Source organism: Aulonocara stuartgranti, assembly GCF_965226115.1.
Source record: "Aulonocara stuartgranti genome assembly, chromosome: 3".
NCBI lineage: Eukaryota > Metazoa > Chordata > Actinopteri > Cichliformes > Cichlidae > Aulonocara > Aulonocara stuartgranti.
This window is the reverse complement of record NC_138941.1, coordinates 54,233,895-54,248,605: the sequence shown is the minus strand read 5'-3', so window position 1 is coordinate 54,248,605 and position 14,711 is coordinate 54,233,895. Positions and strand designations below refer to the sequence as shown.

General features: G+C 37.5%; 1 protein-coding gene and 2 long non-coding RNA genes across 3 annotated transcripts; all 3 read left to right on the top strand.

Annotated features, from left to right (window-relative positions):
- On the top strand, positions 1 to 3,993 carry LOC309698489 (Fc receptor-like protein 5; the record flags this gene model as incomplete). The annotated part of the gene is made up of 6 exons (XM_082520968.1): positions 1 to 166; positions 497 to 532; positions 715 to 981; positions 1,598 to 1,867; positions 1,971 to 2,249; positions 3,707 to 3,993. The coding sequence occupies exons 1-6, from the start codon at positions 130 to 132 to the stop codon at positions 3,991 to 3,993; spliced, it is 1,176 nt and encodes a 391-aa protein (XP_082377094.1). The 5' UTR covers positions 1 to 129.
- Positions 3,994 to 4,872: 879 nt separating this feature from the next.
- On the top strand, positions 4,873 to 8,723 carry LOC309699784. Its single transcript, XR_014274469.1, has 5 exons — positions 4,873 to 5,064; positions 5,230 to 5,280; positions 5,367 to 5,420; positions 5,499 to 5,561; positions 8,270 to 8,723. It is a non-coding gene; the product is annotated as an uncharacterized lncRNA (long non-coding RNA).
- A 4,009-nt stretch (positions 8,724 to 12,732) lies between these two features.
- Positions 12,733 to 14,705, top strand: LOC309699817. The gene is made up of 3 exons (XR_014274492.1): positions 12,733 to 12,870; positions 13,999 to 14,482; positions 14,675 to 14,705. It is a non-coding gene; the product is annotated as an uncharacterized lncRNA (long non-coding RNA).
- The last annotated feature ends 6 nt before the right edge of the window (positions 14,706 to 14,711 follow it).

Here is a 14,711-nt window from a genome sequence, read left to right as displayed (position 1 = left end):
AGGAAGCGGAGAGAAGAAGTTTTAAAGTCTTTGTTTTCTTCACAGTTCTCAGCGTCTCGTGTGCTTCTTCTTCTTTCTCTTCACACAAAGTCGTAGAAGTTTTCAGACGTGTCACAGCTGGATGTGAGGATGGGACCCACTTTCCTCTGTGAGCTGGGCCTATTCTGTCAGTGCATCACTTCTTCCTTTGATTCATTGACTGATGAACATGTTTTAGTAAAATGACAGAGTTTCAGTCATTTGCAGCATTTCAGTTCATGTTTTGTTCTCAACATGGTTGTTTGCAGACTGGATTAGATTTCAGTGCACTGACGCTGGTTTAGTTTATCTCAGAAAGGTTTGTTTCTTCATCAGTGATAATTTGATGCACATTACATTAAATATATAATTTAAACCAATCACAGCAGCCTCTGGTAACACCAGGTGTGTTTGACTGATGCCATGTTTGAGTGAGTCTTCAGTTTGATGATGTGTGAAGTTTCTTCCTTTATTGCAGTTCTCTGTACGCTCCTCTGCAGCGGACACGCTCAAGGTGACTGAACAGTTTGCACTTTTATTTATTTAGTAAATATTCATCTTAGTGCATCAATCTGAAACACTTTCCATTTCTGTTTTTATTTCTCAATATATTTATAAGTTTATGAACAGATTTTGATTTGTAAAGTACATAAAAGTGTTTCAGATCAATGATGTTGTGTTTGTGTTGGATTCTAGATGCTGTGCTAACTGTTGAACCCAGCTCGACAATTTTTTTCATCGGAGAGATTGTTAGCTTCAAATGTGTCGTGAAGGAAGGAAAACACACTGACTGGGAATACAAAGTCATGAAGGATGGTCGAGAAATTTTAAACTCCAACACAAACAAAGGCCTCAGATTAAAAGTTGAATCTACAGTTCAGAGTGGTAAATACAGCTGCTCTGCTCACAGGACGACATCACAGAATACAAAGACCAGTAACATCGTCTCTGTAACTGTGACGGGTAAGTCGTCAGTGACATGTACACTAGATAATGTTGTCATGGAAACTTGTTTCTTTTGCATTGAAGCTTAAACTTAAACTAAACAGGAAACTGATTTTACCTGTTACATCACTCACAGTACACACAGTGATAAAATACTCACAGACTCTGTAATCATTACATAGATGTGTTTTAATGCTTTAAAAAACATCAACTATGGATAAATTAAACTTTAAAACAAAGAAAAAGAAGAAACATGAAAAGTTTAATAAAGTTTAAGGTGACTGATGTTTCTGTTATTTAAACCAAAAACCACACAGAGCTGTGAAACCATCATTGTGTGTCCTTCAGCAGTGACCTGTGTTAGTTTACATCAGTGTGACTCTTTCAGGTCAGACAAACATTTATACTGTGATTATTTAGAGATTTAAACCAGAGTTACAGAAACAATATCCACATGTTGAGAAAGACACGAGAAGAAAATCAAAGAACACAGAGAGAAAATAAATAGAAAAATATGATAAAGAGTAATGTGGGTGGAAAGTTTCACCACATTAAACCAAATCTTTAAATTTCCCTTTTCTGTTTTTTATGAGTTCATAGTGAATAATGCATTTCCCCCTTTTCCCCCTAACAGCAGGTAAACCCAGGGCCACACTGACTCCAGGATCAACTATCGTACCAGTAGGGGGCAGTGTGACACTGAACTGCTCTGTGGGGAGCTCTGCTGGCTGGAAATATGAGTGGTTCAGACGTGACCCAAACACTGAAGTTCAAATCAGAACAGATGATCAACAAAACAGAGTAATCAGAGTATCTGAAGGAGGAATCTACCACTGCAGAGGAAGAAGAGGAAACCCAGTTTACTACACTGATAAAAGTGATGATGTCACCATTAAGATAACCTGTGAGTTCAGTCATTTAGTTTGAAATTCACATTCAGACACACAGTGTTAAGTTTTCTCTGCTGAGCTGATGTTTCTGTTTGTATCTTAACTGTTAATAAACAGTTTCCAATAAGGTTGTTGTTAAAGGACGACCCAGCTGGCCTCAGATATTCAGCGGTGAGACGATCAGTCTGACATGTGAGGTGCAGGAAGGAGGTGAAACCACTGAGTGGGAGTATAGATGGAGAGGAGCCAACCAGACCACACAGTGGACTCACAATAATTACTGGATATTCAATGTTTCTGAGTCCAGCAGTGGAGACTACACGTGTAAGAGTCGACGCAGAGATGACTCATATTCTTCAACAGAGTGGAGTGAAGCCTTCAACTTGTCAGCATCAAGTAAGTGATGTTTGTTGTTGAGCTTCATTTTACAAACATAACAAGGATCAGCACAGGATGACATCAACCTGATTGTAGCCTTATTATAGACAGTTTTAAATCCATTGGATGTATGGGACTAAAGAAAAACATCCAAATATTGTTATTACCATGTCATAGTCAAAGGTGACTACGATGACCTGGATGACTGAGAACCTTCACAGACATATTACCATGTCATCACTACCACTCTCACCAACCCCAGTCATCATACTGAGACTGATCCTTTTCAAGCACTAATAGGTCCTGAGCCAGTTTATTATGGACAAACAGACATTTGGTCTGATTCCTGATAATTACTCTAAACAGAAGCTGAGGTCATTTTATTGTAAAGTTTGTGTGTGTAAGAAAGAGCAGTGAGGCTTGTAGGAAGTTAAACAGAGATGAGTAGGTGGAGAAAAGGTTTGTTGTAATATTTCAGATGGAGATGTTGTCATGGTGACTGATGGAGCTACAAGCAGAAATCGAATGTTTTCACTGTTGAGCTGGTTTATTGTGGCAGCCTAGAAACAGAGATGGTGACTCTGTGACGTCTGTGCAGCTGAAGTGGTGTAGAGAGCCCAGTGATGTGAACATAGTTTCTGCTGTATGCTGTGAATGTGAACACATCTCTAATGTGGAAACAACATTTTACGGCTGCGACAGACATTTTTTCCTCCACAGGGGACCGAACTGTTTGAAGGGATTTTCTTCATGGATTACATGTTTTTATACATTTTATCTCAGGAATGATGGATGAGTTTGTTTTATTAATGCAGTGATGTGTGAAATGTTTGACTTCTGATGGTGTTGAAAGAAGATTAACTAACACCAAATAAAAGCAAGATATTAAAGTTTGAAGGTATGAATTAAAGAAATGAAAAGTTAGAAGTCTCATAATTAAACTGCTGCAGTAGAGATTTGTCTGTGCAGCTATGATGATCTGCTTCTGTGTGGTCTGACATCTGAGTCTTACATTAGTGAGAATCTTCTGATGAATCAAGCAGGAAGGCTTGATGCAGAAAAAGGAAAGCAGTAGTTTATAAATGGAAATGCATTACAGAGCTGTGTGAGAGGAGAAAGTGGATGAGACCAGTATTAACACTGCTGGGATGCTTTAACGATTAATTTGTGATGCCTGTTGATGAAATAGAGAGTATTTTTTTTTCAAATGATGTTGTTATTAAATTTTTTTTAAAAAACTTTTCTCACACAAAAATGAAACAAAACAGAGTAATCAGAGTATCTCAAGGAGGAATCTACCACTGCAGAGGAAGAAGAGGAAACCCAGTTTACTACACTGATAAAAGCGATGATGTCACCATTAAGATAACCTGTGAGTTCAGTCATTTAGTTTGAAATTCACATTCAGACACACAGTGTTAAGTTTTCTCTGCTGAGCTGATGTTTCTGTTTGTATCTTAACTGTTAATAAACAGTTTCCAATAAGGTTGTTGTTAAAGGACGACCCAGCTGGCCTCAGATATTCAGCGGTGAGACGATCAGTCTGACATGTGAGGTGCAGGAAGGAGGTGAAACCACTGAGTGGGAGTATAGATGGAGAGGACCCAACCAGACCACACAGTGGACTCACAATAATTACTGGATATTCAATGTTTCTGAGTCCAGCAGTGGAGACTACACGTGTAAGAGTCGACGCAGAGATGACTCATATTCTTCAACAGAGTGGAGTGAAGCCTTCAACTTGTCAGCATCAAGTAAGTGATGTTTGTTGTTGAGCTTCATTTTACAAACATAACAAGGATCAGCACAGGATGAAGTAAATGTTCTAGAAAGAAAATCATATTGTTTTTGTGAGACACAGACCTGATATTGGACTTTTATTTTTTCAGGTACTTTGTGTAATGAATATTTAGCTGGTATAAACAAGACAGTGATGATTTGTTGCTTCATCATTTGTGTAAAATAATTATATAAATTAATAAAAAGAAAAAAAATTGTCTTTTATTATTACAAACTCCCTCCACTAAGAGTCCTTTGACCACTTTAAAAAACAATAACAGCAAAGTAGCACTTTGTTGCATTATTTTGTGAAATAAACTTTACAGACAATTTTAAATTTTATCTTTAGATGTTTTGTTACTTGCAGCTTGTCACATAAACAAACATTTATTCCCCTTCTTTGTTAAATCTCTGAAAAATGCTCAACATAACACAGTTTGATACAATATTATTTTTGTACCAGCAAAATGATTTCAATAGAGTTTTTAATTTAGCTGAACACTTGGCACATCTCAGCATGGTGTCCAGGCTGTCCGTAAAAAAATCTGAGAACACTGGACAAGCCACAGAAAAAAAATGAAGAATTGGGAGGACTAAAAAACTACAGCAGTGACTGAAGGTCACATCCTTAAGAAATAAAAAATCCAGAGACCTTGAACATATTTATTGTCTTTAAAGCAGCTTCTGAATTATTGAATTCAAGAGTTTGTGTTTCTTATTTACAACAGCTGTGCTCAGTTCGGAGAGCTCTTCATTTCTAATGACCGTTGGACTCATTTCTGGAATCACATTTATTGTCCTCCTGCTGTATTACTGCATGAAGTCCAAAGGTGAGACTTTTTGTTCCTCTGATCTCAGAGATTTTACTCTTTAAATATTTATGTGCACAGACACATCATGCATTCCTGGAGTTGGAACTGTTGTATAACATGTATAAAAGATAACCATGTAAAAGCAAATGTCTTCTTTTAAGTGTTTAATAAAGGTTCAGCTGATGACCAGAGGGTCAGTCAGGATGAAGATCAGCAGCAGGTGTACTCGTCTCTTCTTCATGGTTAGCTTTTCATGTAGTTTAAAAGATTCTGATGCTCTTTGCAACAAGACTGCTGCAGTTGTAACACTGCTGAATTAAACAAAGTTAATAACAGCATATAAACGTTACTGATGAGAATACTTGATAATAGTAATGATAAGTAGAATAATTTTCTTTGACCTGCAGGTGATCGTTGTGTCTATGAGACAATCCCAGGCTCTAAAAGCACTGACACTGGTACAGTATAAACTTTAATTCATTCACAGCTCATGGAGGCTGTTATAAAATAACTGTGATTATTAAAATAAATAATGTTATTTCAGGTCAAATAGAAGGTGATTCATGTGTGAATCAGCTCAAAGTGATTAACAAGACACGTGAGTATCCAACATAAAATATATTACATTTGCAAAACTGTTTGTTTTTTAAATGCTTTCATTTCATGACCTCAACAGAGCACCGTGTTGACCCAGAGGAGAGCTCTGACTATTGTAATGTCAATCCAAATTCAACCCCAGGTATGAAATCTTTACAGGAGCTCTTTAACTGTTTTATCTGCTCTCTCAGTGTGTTTCACTTGTTTCAGTTAAATTAGACGATAATTTTAATGTCCTGTAGATCTGTTTCAGGCTGAGAGGACATTTTACAGTTTTATGCTGTTGAGCATAGATGCACAGAAAGAGAGCATTCATTTAATGTGCTCTGAATATAACTGACTGCGTCTCATAGATACTACCCCAGCCTTCCTCTTTAGGAAGCTGGGTGACCTGTGTGATGGTCCAGTGGGTTCTTCCTGGGGAAAGTGATTCTTTCTGTTTGAATTACACATCTTTTTAGAATTGCATTTTGTTAACTTTTGTCTGTTTTTGTTTTATACCTTGTGAAGCACTTTGTGATCTTTTATCAAGAAATGTGCTATATAAATAAAATTTATATTAAATAAAAAAATTCTTACTTACTTAATTATGCGAGCCATGAGACGTAACAGTAGGTGGAGCTTCTCCTTGTGACTGAAGAGCCACTTTGGTGGCCACTAAGAGCCACGCCTGGGTGGAGGGGACTGATAGGACGAGGATATACAGAAAGATTTGCTAAAGCAGATAATGAAAGAAATGTAAGAAATGAGTGTGAAATAGTAAATCTGTGTGGACTGTGTGGACTAAAACCTGCTTTTATAAACTCCTTTAATCCAGCTTTTATTGATTATTGTGTGGATGCCCTCAAAGGCAGTTTTTTGGCGCTTAACTACTCCCTCAGTTTTTGTGCTATTTGCACCGTTCAAGTCTTAAAAAATTCTGCTCTTTCTGCTCTTTGTGGCTATATCTTTTGGTGCTCATAACTTCTATACTTTTTGAGATATTGAATTTTTTTTGCAATATTTTTTGCCTATTTCTGCATATTATCAGTGGCCTCACTGATTTTCCTTGCCGGCTTGACCTGTGTTTTAGCTCAGTGAGATGAGCGTCCGTTCTCAGACTGGGAGGCCGGGGTTCAAATCCCGCTTATGGCAACATTTCTTTCAGTCAACAGTTAAACTTTTTTTAACTCTTTTTAACACAAATTTAAGCTTTTTCACCCCTTTTCAGCACAATATTCAGTTTTTTCACCACTTTTCACCAGTTTTTTCTACTGTTTTCAGAAAAAAACTCTTTTCAGCAAAATTCTGCTGATTGAACTCTTTTCAGCAGAATTTTCACCTCTTTTATGCCCAAATTCTGCTTATTCATCTCTTCTGAAAAACTTTCAGCCTTTTCACCTCTTATTAGCACAAATCTCAGCTGTTTTCAGAAAAAACTCTTTTGAGCAGAAATTCTGCTGATTCATCTCTTTGCAGCTCATCTTTTTGCTTCCTTGCCTCTTTTCTGCAAAATTTTTAGCCTTTTCACCTCTTATCAGCACAATTCTAAGCAGCTTCTGCTAATTTCACCAGAATTGTCAGTCTATCCACCTCTATTTGTTAGAAGGAGTTTGGCACACTGAGGTGGAACGCTGCCTTTAGACCAGAAGGGCCAGGTTCGAATCCTGCTAAGGGCAATGTTTTTTTTTTTTTCCCAACTTTTTCAGCTTTTTTCAGCCGACATCTTCAGCGTTAAGGCATCCACACAGCATTTTCGCAGGAAATGCAAATTTTTCTAGTTCTTTATTCTACTTTATTCTAGTTGCTTCCGTACGTTTTTTGGCGCTTAACTACTCCCTCAGTTTTTGTGCTATTTGCACCGTTCAAGTCTTAAAAAATTCTGCTCTTTCTGCTCTTTGTGGCTATATCTTTTGGTGCTCTTCTATACTTTTTGAGATATTGAATTTTTTTTGCAATATTTTTTGCCTATTTCTGCATATTATCATTGGCCTCACTGATTTTCCTTGCCGGCTTGACCTGTGTTTTAGCTCAGTGAGATGAGCGTCCGTTCTCAGACTGGGAGGCCGGGGTTCAAATCCCGCTTATGGCAACATTTCTTTCAGTCAACAGTTAAACTTTTTTAACTCTTTTCAACACAAATTTAAGCTTTTTCACCCCTTTTCAGCACAATTTTCAGTTTTTTCACCACTTTTCAGCACAAATACCAGCTTTTTCAGCTGTTTTCAGCAAAAACCTCTTTTCAGCAGAATTCTGCTCATTGAACTCTTTTCAGCACAAATTCTGCTGATTGAACTCTTTTCAGCAAAATTTTTCAGTTTTTTCTGCTATTTTCAGCAAAAACCTCTTTTCAGGAGAATTCTGCTCATTCAACTCTTTTCAGTAGAAATTCTGCTGATTAAACTCTTTTCAGCAAAATATTCAGAGTTTTCACCTCTTTTCTGCCCAAATTCTGCTTATTCACCACTTCTGAAACATTTTCAGCCTTTCCACCTCTTATCAGCACAATTCTCAGCAGCTTCTTCTCGTTTCAGCACAATTGTCAATCTCTCCACCTCTTCTTTGTGAGAATGACTTTGGCTCAGTGAGCTAAATAGCTGCCCTTAGACCAGGAGGGCCAGGTTCGAATCCTGCTCAGGGCAACATTTTTTTTTTTTTTCAACTTTTTCAGCTTTTTTCTGCAGACATCTTCAGCGTTAAGGCATCCACACAGCATTTTCGCAGGAAATGCAATTTTTTCTAGTTTTTATTGGTTTCTCTAGAATAATGAAACTGCACACATAATGTAGTGCATGTCAGAGGGCAGCGTATATCATTTACACACATGTGCATGAGTCTGTTTCACAGCTGTTTGTTATGATTTTGTTTCAGGTCCATAAAGAGCAGCTCACCATCAACAGAACGAGGAAAGTGACTGATGACAACAGCTTCTGTTGAGGAGACAATATGACAGGTTTTACATCACATTATAGCCAAACGTCTAAAATATTTTTAAAATTTGTCTATTTATTTATCTGGGAGCATTTATAGCTTTTATAGAAAATATATAAAATGTAGATTGCGTAACATTTGATGCAGCAAGAAAACATTTGAAACATGATGTTTAGCAGCTAATAATCTGGTTTTAAATTCAGCTTTTGCTGTGTTAAAGGCAGGTAACAGTGAATATTATTGCTGTATGTGACCTCCTACATTATATCAGACTTAATGATGCAACACATGCTGTATGGATTTGAATGTATCAGTGAATGTATTTTGTATGTGTGTGTTTTTATTTCTAGCTATGAGCAGCATTTCTGTTGTATCCTACATCATGTTTGCAAAATAAAACTCAAAACCAAAGGTTTATATTAAGCTTTTATTTAAATTATGCACTATGAACACAGACAATTATAATTACATTGAAGCTTAATCAACACACTTATTGGTTCCTTGAAATGCTGCTAATGATATTTTGTGTTAAAGTGTAACAGGACAAGCAGCAAAGTCAGCTTTTTGTCACATTTCTACTTTCCGTCCTCCTCTTCTTCTTTCGTCTTCAACAACTGTGCTGTAAAAATGTCCAAACTTTGGCACAATGATGAACGGATGAGGCTTTATTTACTTAATTATAGTTTTTTCTATCATTGTAGCACTGTCAATAGATTAGGAACAGTGTTATGACTTAAAAAAAATTATTTTCAAAACAAGGTACCACTGATTCTTTGGAATTTAGTCTAAGTCAGAGAAGACGTTACTATCTGTCTATAAAACCAGTCAAATTGAACCCCACAGTTATATTTTTGGGGGGTTGGTAATATTGTATTTCTATTTTATATTCACACCAAGCCCCTGCATGTCCTCCTTGACTACGTCCAAAAATCTTCTCTCTGGTCTTCATCTGTGCCTTCTGCCTGGCAGCTCCATCGTCAGCATCCTTCGTCCAAAATATCCCCCATCCCTCTTCTGCACATGTCCAAACCATCTCAGCCTCGCCTCTCTAACTTTGTCTCCAATCCGCTCAACCCAGGCTGTCCCTCAGATCTGCTCACTCACTCCCAGTGAAAATTCAAACATCTTCACACCACCCGTCTTTCTGTCAGTGACACCATCTCCAATCCTTACATCGCAGCAGGTCTCACTTCTGTCATGCTGCCCACTATTTCCGAGATGTTCAAATATTTATTTTCATTTGCTTTGTGAGTTTGTCTTTAATTGGACTTATTTAATAGTTGAAAAATGTCGTGTGAGTCTCAGTTTTATTTAGTTTTATTTTGAGATACTCTGATTACTCTTTTTTGTTGATAATCTGCTCTAGGCAAGGCAAGTTTATTTGTATAGCACAATTCAACAACAAGGTGATTCAAAGTGCTTTACAGAGACATTAGAAACAAAAACAAATAAAAAGCATGATTTAAAATTGATTAAAACAAGCAAACAAACAAACTAATTAACAAACAAACAAAACAGTATATAAAATCAAAACAGATAAAATCAGTAGTTAAATGTAAGTTTTGAAGTTTAAGCTTAAAAGTGTGGATTTGGTGCTTTATTCAAATGCAGCTGAGAACAGGTGAGTCTTCAACCTGGATTTAAATAAACTGAGTGTTTCAGCTGATCTGAGGCTTTCTGGGAGTTTGTTCCAGATATAAGGAGCATAAAAGCTGAATGCAGCTTCTCCGTGTCTGGTTCTGACTCTGGGAACTGATAAAAGACCGGATCCAGATGACCTGAGGGATCTGGATGGTTCATACTGGGTCAGGAGGTCATTGATGTATTTTGGTCCTAAACCATTCAGAGCTTTATAGGCCAGCATCAGAACTTTAAAGTCTATCCTCTGACGGACAGGCAGCCAGTGTAAAGACCTCAGAGCTGGACTGATGTGGTCCACTTTTTTGGTCTTAGTGAGGAATTTAATTTGAACTTCAGTGTTTTGGTCACGCCTCTACAATCTTCCCTTTGACAGTTTTACTGTTTGATTGCATGAACAGAAGAACAATGTGCACACAAAAAGGGAAAATGGTACAACATCGCTTACAACGTATTTTCTCATTTTCTAGATATTTTAGGGTGAGTCAGTCCCTGAGCATGAATCAAGGCTCCGCTCTCACCCAGAATAAAACTAAAGTTTATTCCTCTCAGCTTCATGGTCAGCAACACTTCCACATTTACATATATCTAAAATCTCAGACGGATGAAACTAATGCTCAAGTGTAAATCTTCACATCTGTGATGAACATGATTAAACTTTAAACATGAATGTTGTCGATATGATTGTTCATGAGCTTCCATTTTTTATTAATTTTGGCTCTCCAAAACGTGAAATGGGCACGCATGGTTGCTTCACTGAATACAAACATTACAGCAGCAGCAGGGGGAGATAATATATTTAAAGAAAAGACACCACTAGTGAGCAAGCAACTGTAGACCAGTATTGAAGTACATTCCAGTTTCCTTAATCACCACAAATATTTCATGTACGTTTCTTATAAATATATATGTGTTAAATGGGTTAATAATGTCTATTTAAGGGCTTTCTGTGATTATTATTATGTTGCCTTGACATAAAAACCTCCCTCTGCTGTTATTGCAGTTTACTACAACTTACTGCAACATCTGGGTGGACCAGTGTGTCTAGTATACATTATGGTTTGATATCAGGTTGAACCAGGGGAGGCCCATATATAGAGGCGGCCACAACCATAAAAATACACCACTGGTCAATGTTTTTGAACACCCCAATTTTTCCAGTTGGACTTAAAAATATATCGTGGAATCAATTTATAGACCAACATGTCTTCTAAACTTTAGACTCATCAAAGTAAACACCTCTGGCAGATATGACAGCTGAACACGCTTGTGGCATTTTTTCTACAAGAGAAATCAAATATTCTTCAGAAAGTTCTTCTCATATCTGTTACAGATGTTCCCATAAATGTGTGTCACTTGTAGGTTGCTTTGCTTTCACTCTTCTGTCCAGTTCATCCCAAACCAGCTTGATGGGGTTAAAGTTTGGATACTGTGCTGGACACTCCATGTTTTCAAGCTTACCATCTTCTTTTTTCCTGAGGTAGTTCTGGCATAGCTTGGACTGTCTTTCAGCTTTTATGAACCCTGACCAACTAGGTACCTACCAGAGGGAATTGCATGGTGGTGCAGAATGCTGTGGCAGCTGTTTTGGTTCAGGGTGCCTCTCATTCTGCACAAGTCACCGACCCTGGATCCAGCACACAGCCGGAGACCATCATGCTTCTTCCTCCATGTTTGACACTTGATGCCACACACTGTGGCTGTTCTGTGTTGCAGTTCTGTAACTATGCAAACTGTGTTTGAGCACTTTAAACAGGCCAGAGTGTCTGGATTTTCAGCAGGCTCCACCACTGTTTCTGCTTAAGGCTCAGCACCCCTCCTGACCCAGCACAGATTTAAACCATACAGAGTGGAGGCTGATTGGCCCAAAGAAGGAGGGCAAGAAGATGATTGGACTAGAGTAATGATGTAAGTATAGAGACTGACAGTGATAGTGATGCAGAGAACAGAAAAGCAGACTAACAGCCAGGAAAGCAGATGACTGATTACAGATCTTCCTTACACATAGGCAGCTCAACTTACACATAAGCTTCATTTACAATTATCGTATTGCAGCTTAACCAAAGAGTCACTGATTTAATGATTTTTTCTTTAAATCTGCTAAGTTAATAGGTGTAAGTGGAGGCCAAGCAACGTTCTTCTTCCTCTTCTTCTATCAGGCCCATGAAGTGTGCTGTACAATGGTTTTAACGATGGCACACTGATGTTGGGACTAACGTTGAAGTCTAGCACAACACACTTACACCTCACCAGGAAACCTAACAAGAAGCAAAAATGTATTTAGAGCATTCATACAACATCTGTTTCCAGCTGTGCTCTGCTATCCAACAATCAGACTGACAGTGTTTGTCTGTAGTCAGCCTAAAGAATTGTAATGTCTGGATTTACTCTGATTACTAATTCTCAAACAGTTTATGGAAACCTCCTACAGTATTTTCAGGAAATGGATTTTGGATTTGAGTTAAAGTGTCTCTTCAGTTTCATCTCAGTGAGTTTCAGTCTGTGCTTGTAACTGAACGATTATCTGCTGCAGTCTGAACGACCTGCCATTTTAAAGTCAGTCAAAGTTTGTTCGATCTCAAAAACATTTCCCATGAGCCTCAGGAAGTAGCTCACTGTGTGGTTACTGAGTGACAAAGTTAACAGCTTTCATCTCTTTGAATACAACAGTTACAGCTACTTTTAAGGAAACAGACAAGAGAAGGGAGGGAGGCGGACTTCATCTCACTTCCTGAATTTGAGTGAACATTTGACCAGAACTGAACTTCATGTTCAAAGACTCTGCAGTGATGACTTTACATTAGTGAAGTTTGTCAGTTAAAATGATAAATAAAGTATTTTTAGTGAAAGGTTTCACTGTTGTGGGAAAAAGTGCTTTCTCCTGCTGTGACCATTTGCTCTGAGTAAGTATTACGTCTCTGGGCTGATCATCTATCAATCTGTTTGTAACTGTTTACAAAGCTTCATGGAAACATGTTTGTTGTATTTTGAAGCAATGTAGTGACTTTGTGCAGCAGCCTTTAGAATATAATCAGTGATTCGTGGCTCCTTGAAAATTAGCAGCAGCTGATTAATATTTCTATGGCAGGAGGAAAATACTAAATGTCTCTTCTTGTGCTTGCTAATGGTTTTAATCACTTTTCTACAGCAGTTTGAACCCATCAGAATGACGTGTTTGTGTGCTGGAGCATCTGTGAGAGTAACTATTATTGGTGGCAAAGCTCCCAGCAAACACAACAAGCAGACGAGGAGCAGACAAAGGAAACAAAATGTCCATCGCTGTTTCTGTAAGAAGTCAGTCGAGCTCCAAGACTTTAATTTGAAAACTTCCTATGCAGTTATTCCAGGATTTCAAATGTTTTGATGGTCTTGATGTTTAATACATCAAAACTCTTAACTATACTTAACAAAGAAAAACAGTCGATAGAGGCCACTTTCACCATCCAGGGTAAACTTACTTATAACTTTATGACTGCATTTTAGTAATTTAGTAATTTAAAGAGTAAAAATAAACTAAAAGAAAATTAAATATTTTAAAAGTGTCCACAAACTTGCCTCTGCCTGTTCCCCATGTCACGGTTCAAATGAATTATTAGTTTCAGGAGTGGAACAGTTTTGAGAATTAGATTTATTTAATACTGTGTCTGAATGTGATTTATGACAAAGAGTGTTTAACATGTGCATATATGTGATCAGTGTGCGTATGAGACCTGCAGGTGAAGGTGCAGACAGCTGTGTTCTTGTTGTGTTTCTGGATGTAAAACAAAAGTACTTCACATTTAAAGCTTCACTTGGACTTGTAATCTGTTCATTTTGTCTATTTATTATTCAGCTCACATGTGTATGATACAACTACAACTAAGTAAATTATTACTTAGTTTCATAAAAATCTCACTAATTTGTTTCTGCAGCACCAAACATGTCAAAGCATGCTGTAGACAGAGCTTGTTAAGGTGTGATAGTTCTGAGTAAAAGGAAGGAAGCGGAGGAAGCGGAGAGAAGAAGTTTTAAAGTCTTTGTTTTCTTCACAGTTCTCGTCTCGTGTGCTTCTTCTTCTTTCTCTTCACACAAAGTCGTAGAAGTTTTCAGACGTGTCACAGCTGGATGTGAGGATGGGACCCACTTTCCTCTGTGAGCTGGGCCTATTCTGTCAGTGCATCACTTCTTCCTTTGATTCATTGACTGATGAACATGTTTTAGTAAAATGACAGAGTTTCAGTCATTTGCAGCATTTCAGTTCATGTTTTGTTCTCAACATGGTTGTTTGCAGACTGGATTAGATTTCAGTGCACTGACGCTGGTTTAGTTTATCTAAGAATGGTTTGTTTCTTCATCAGTGATAATTTGATGCATATTACATTAAATATATAATTTAAACCAATCACAGCAGCCTCTGGTAACACCAGGTGTGTTTGACTGATGCCATGTTTGAGTGAGTCTTCAGTTTGATGATGTGTGAAGTTTCTTCCTTTATTGCAGTTCTCTGTACGCTCCTCTGCAGCGGACACGCTCAAGGTGACTGAACAGTTTGCACTTTTATTTATTTAGTAAATATTAATGTTAGTGCATCAATCTGAAACACTTTCCATTTCTGTTTTTATTTCTCAATATATTTATAAGTTTATGAACATGTCAGAACAGATTTTGATTTGTAAAGTACATAAAAGTGTTTCAGATCAATGATGTTGTGTTTGTGTTGGATTCTAGATGCTGTGCTAACTGTTGAACCCAGCTCGACCATGTT